This window comes from Austrofundulus limnaeus, unplaced genomic scaffold, assembly GCF_001266775.1.
Source record: "Austrofundulus limnaeus strain Quisiro unplaced genomic scaffold, Austrofundulus_limnaeus-1.0 Scaffold1703, whole genome shotgun sequence".
NCBI classification, from domain to species: domain Eukaryota; kingdom Metazoa; phylum Chordata; class Actinopteri; order Cyprinodontiformes; family Rivulidae; genus Austrofundulus; species Austrofundulus limnaeus.
In genome coordinates, this window is record NW_013954105.1 from 17,968 (window position 1) to 20,007 (window position 2,040).

A 2,040-nucleotide genomic window follows, 5' to 3' on the forward strand; every position below is an offset into this window, starting at 1 on the left:
GACCACTCATGGTAAAATAAAGTACAGGTGTGGACCACTCATGGTAAAATACAGTACAGGTGTGGACCACTCATGGTAAAATAAAGTACAGGTGTGGACCACTCATGGTAAAATACAGTACAGGTGTGGACCACTCATGGTAAAATAAAGTACAGGTGTGGACCACTCATGGTAAAATACAGTACAGGTGTGGACCACTCATGGTAAAAACAGAAGTTCTCCAGAACCTCTCACACACAGATGAAGAACAAATGTTGGTACCAACAGTTCCTCCATGAGGACCTTTGTGTTTATTCTGTGTTTCAGGAGAGTCCAGGCCTCTCTCCTGACCTCTGACCTGAGCAGGGAGCACTTCTGAGGAGAGACATGCAGGGAGGAGCAGAGGAGGAGACTGACACCTCCTCACTGAGAGGAGGAGCAGGAGGACGAGACTCCTGCAGAACAAACAGCCTCATCAACACCCAGCGGCTGGGCTCAGACCCTCAGGAGGCCCACCTGTTCCACAGCAGGACTCCTCCTCAGCTCCTGAACTCCAGGACCCTCCTCCCTCATCACGTGAGACCAGAACCCCCCCTGAGACCTGGGCCGGGCCTCCTCCTGTGCCCTGACAGCATCCTGCAGGTGTGGGGGGAGGCCGGAGGAGGGGATTGTTGCGAGACCACCTTCATCGAGGGGCACGGCCCAGACGTCTTCTCCTCCTCCACCAAGGAGGTGCTGCTGTTTGCTGATGGGAAGTTCCTGGAGTTCTCAGGAGAAGACACAAAGATTCCCACGCTGTCGTACGACATCGATGACGAGGACTTCCAGGAGGTTGAGGTGAGCTGAGCAGGTCAGGAAGTCAGAGGTTTTCTGGGCCTTTATCAAAGAAAACAAGTGAAAGCTTCCTGTTTTACAGTTAGATGATTAAAACAAAGACCTTGAACATTTTGCAAAGTATGACAACAGTTGTAATAGTACAGTTCAAGTCAAAACAAAAATAAACAAAACACACAAAAAAACCAACAACAAAAGCCTGTCATAAACTTGATTCTTTGCAACCCATCACATATTCTACATGTCATGTATATCCTGAGATATTCAATTCAACAGTTCATGTCCTCTAATAGAGTTGTCTTTGGAAACTGCAGTTAACTTGTTCTTCAGTCATTTGTCCTTTCATCTGAGACGTCCAGGTCCTTCACAGACATGATGAAGGGTTCCAGATGAACTCAAACAAATCCTGTTTGCTCTTTAAGACATGTGAAATCTTTTCCAGAGGGGGGGCAGATAACATCTGCTGCAGCCATTGGTTTACAGTCGCTCCATGAGTCTTTTTCCACAACAAAGATATACATCTTTTTACATTGAGCAAACTCAAGTTTATAAATGTTCGTTCATTTTTAGTATAATTATGTTTTTCTGGGCATAGTCCAAACACAAACAGCTTCGGATCAAATTATTTTCTCAGTTACATCTTTTACTTCTTTCCAAAACAGTATAATTTTCCTACACTAGCAGAGAACAGAGTTCCTCTGTCCTCTGTACATTTTGGACAAACATCAGGTATCTCCCTGTTTTACCTACTGAGGTCCACTGGTGTTCTGTAAATCTGCTTTAACCATTTGATTGGATCATTTCAGGAGCTGTGCTGATGGAGCTAGTGTGGGCCAGTTTGCATGCTGTGAGCCAGTCTTCAGATACAGAAACTGCAGCATTAATCAACAGATTTACCACAGATGGACTATTAAAGACGACACAGGGCAGCAACTTCTGAAAGTCAGTTTTATTCAAACAAAAAAGGCATTTCATCAAAAAATGTTTTACAAACAGTTAAAAAAGCAGTTTCCATCCATCCATCATCCATCCATCCATCCATCCATCATCCGTCCATCCATCCATCCATCCATCCATCCATCCATCATCCGTCCATCCATCCATCCATCCATCCATCCATCCATCCATCCATCCATCCATCCATCATCCATCCATCCATCATCCATCCATCCATCCATCATCCATCCATCCATCATACATCCATCCATCCATCATCCATCAATCCAT

At 45.0% G+C, this 2,040-nt stretch overlaps 1 protein-coding gene across 2 annotated transcripts in view; it reads left to right on the plus strand.

The window, feature by feature from the left end:
- The window catches only part of syndig1 (synapse differentiation inducing 1), a 10,214-nt gene that overhangs the window by 2,480 nt on the left and 5,694 nt on the right, over positions 1-2,040 (plus strand). For both annotated transcript variants that reach the window (XM_014033349.1, XM_014033346.1), the window contains exon 2: positions 307-816. In XM_014033349.1, the coding sequence (XP_013888803.1) occupies positions 367-816 (450 nt within the window). In that variant the 5' untranslated portion in view covers positions 307-366. The remainder of the gene's footprint in view (positions 1-306; positions 817-2,040) is intronic.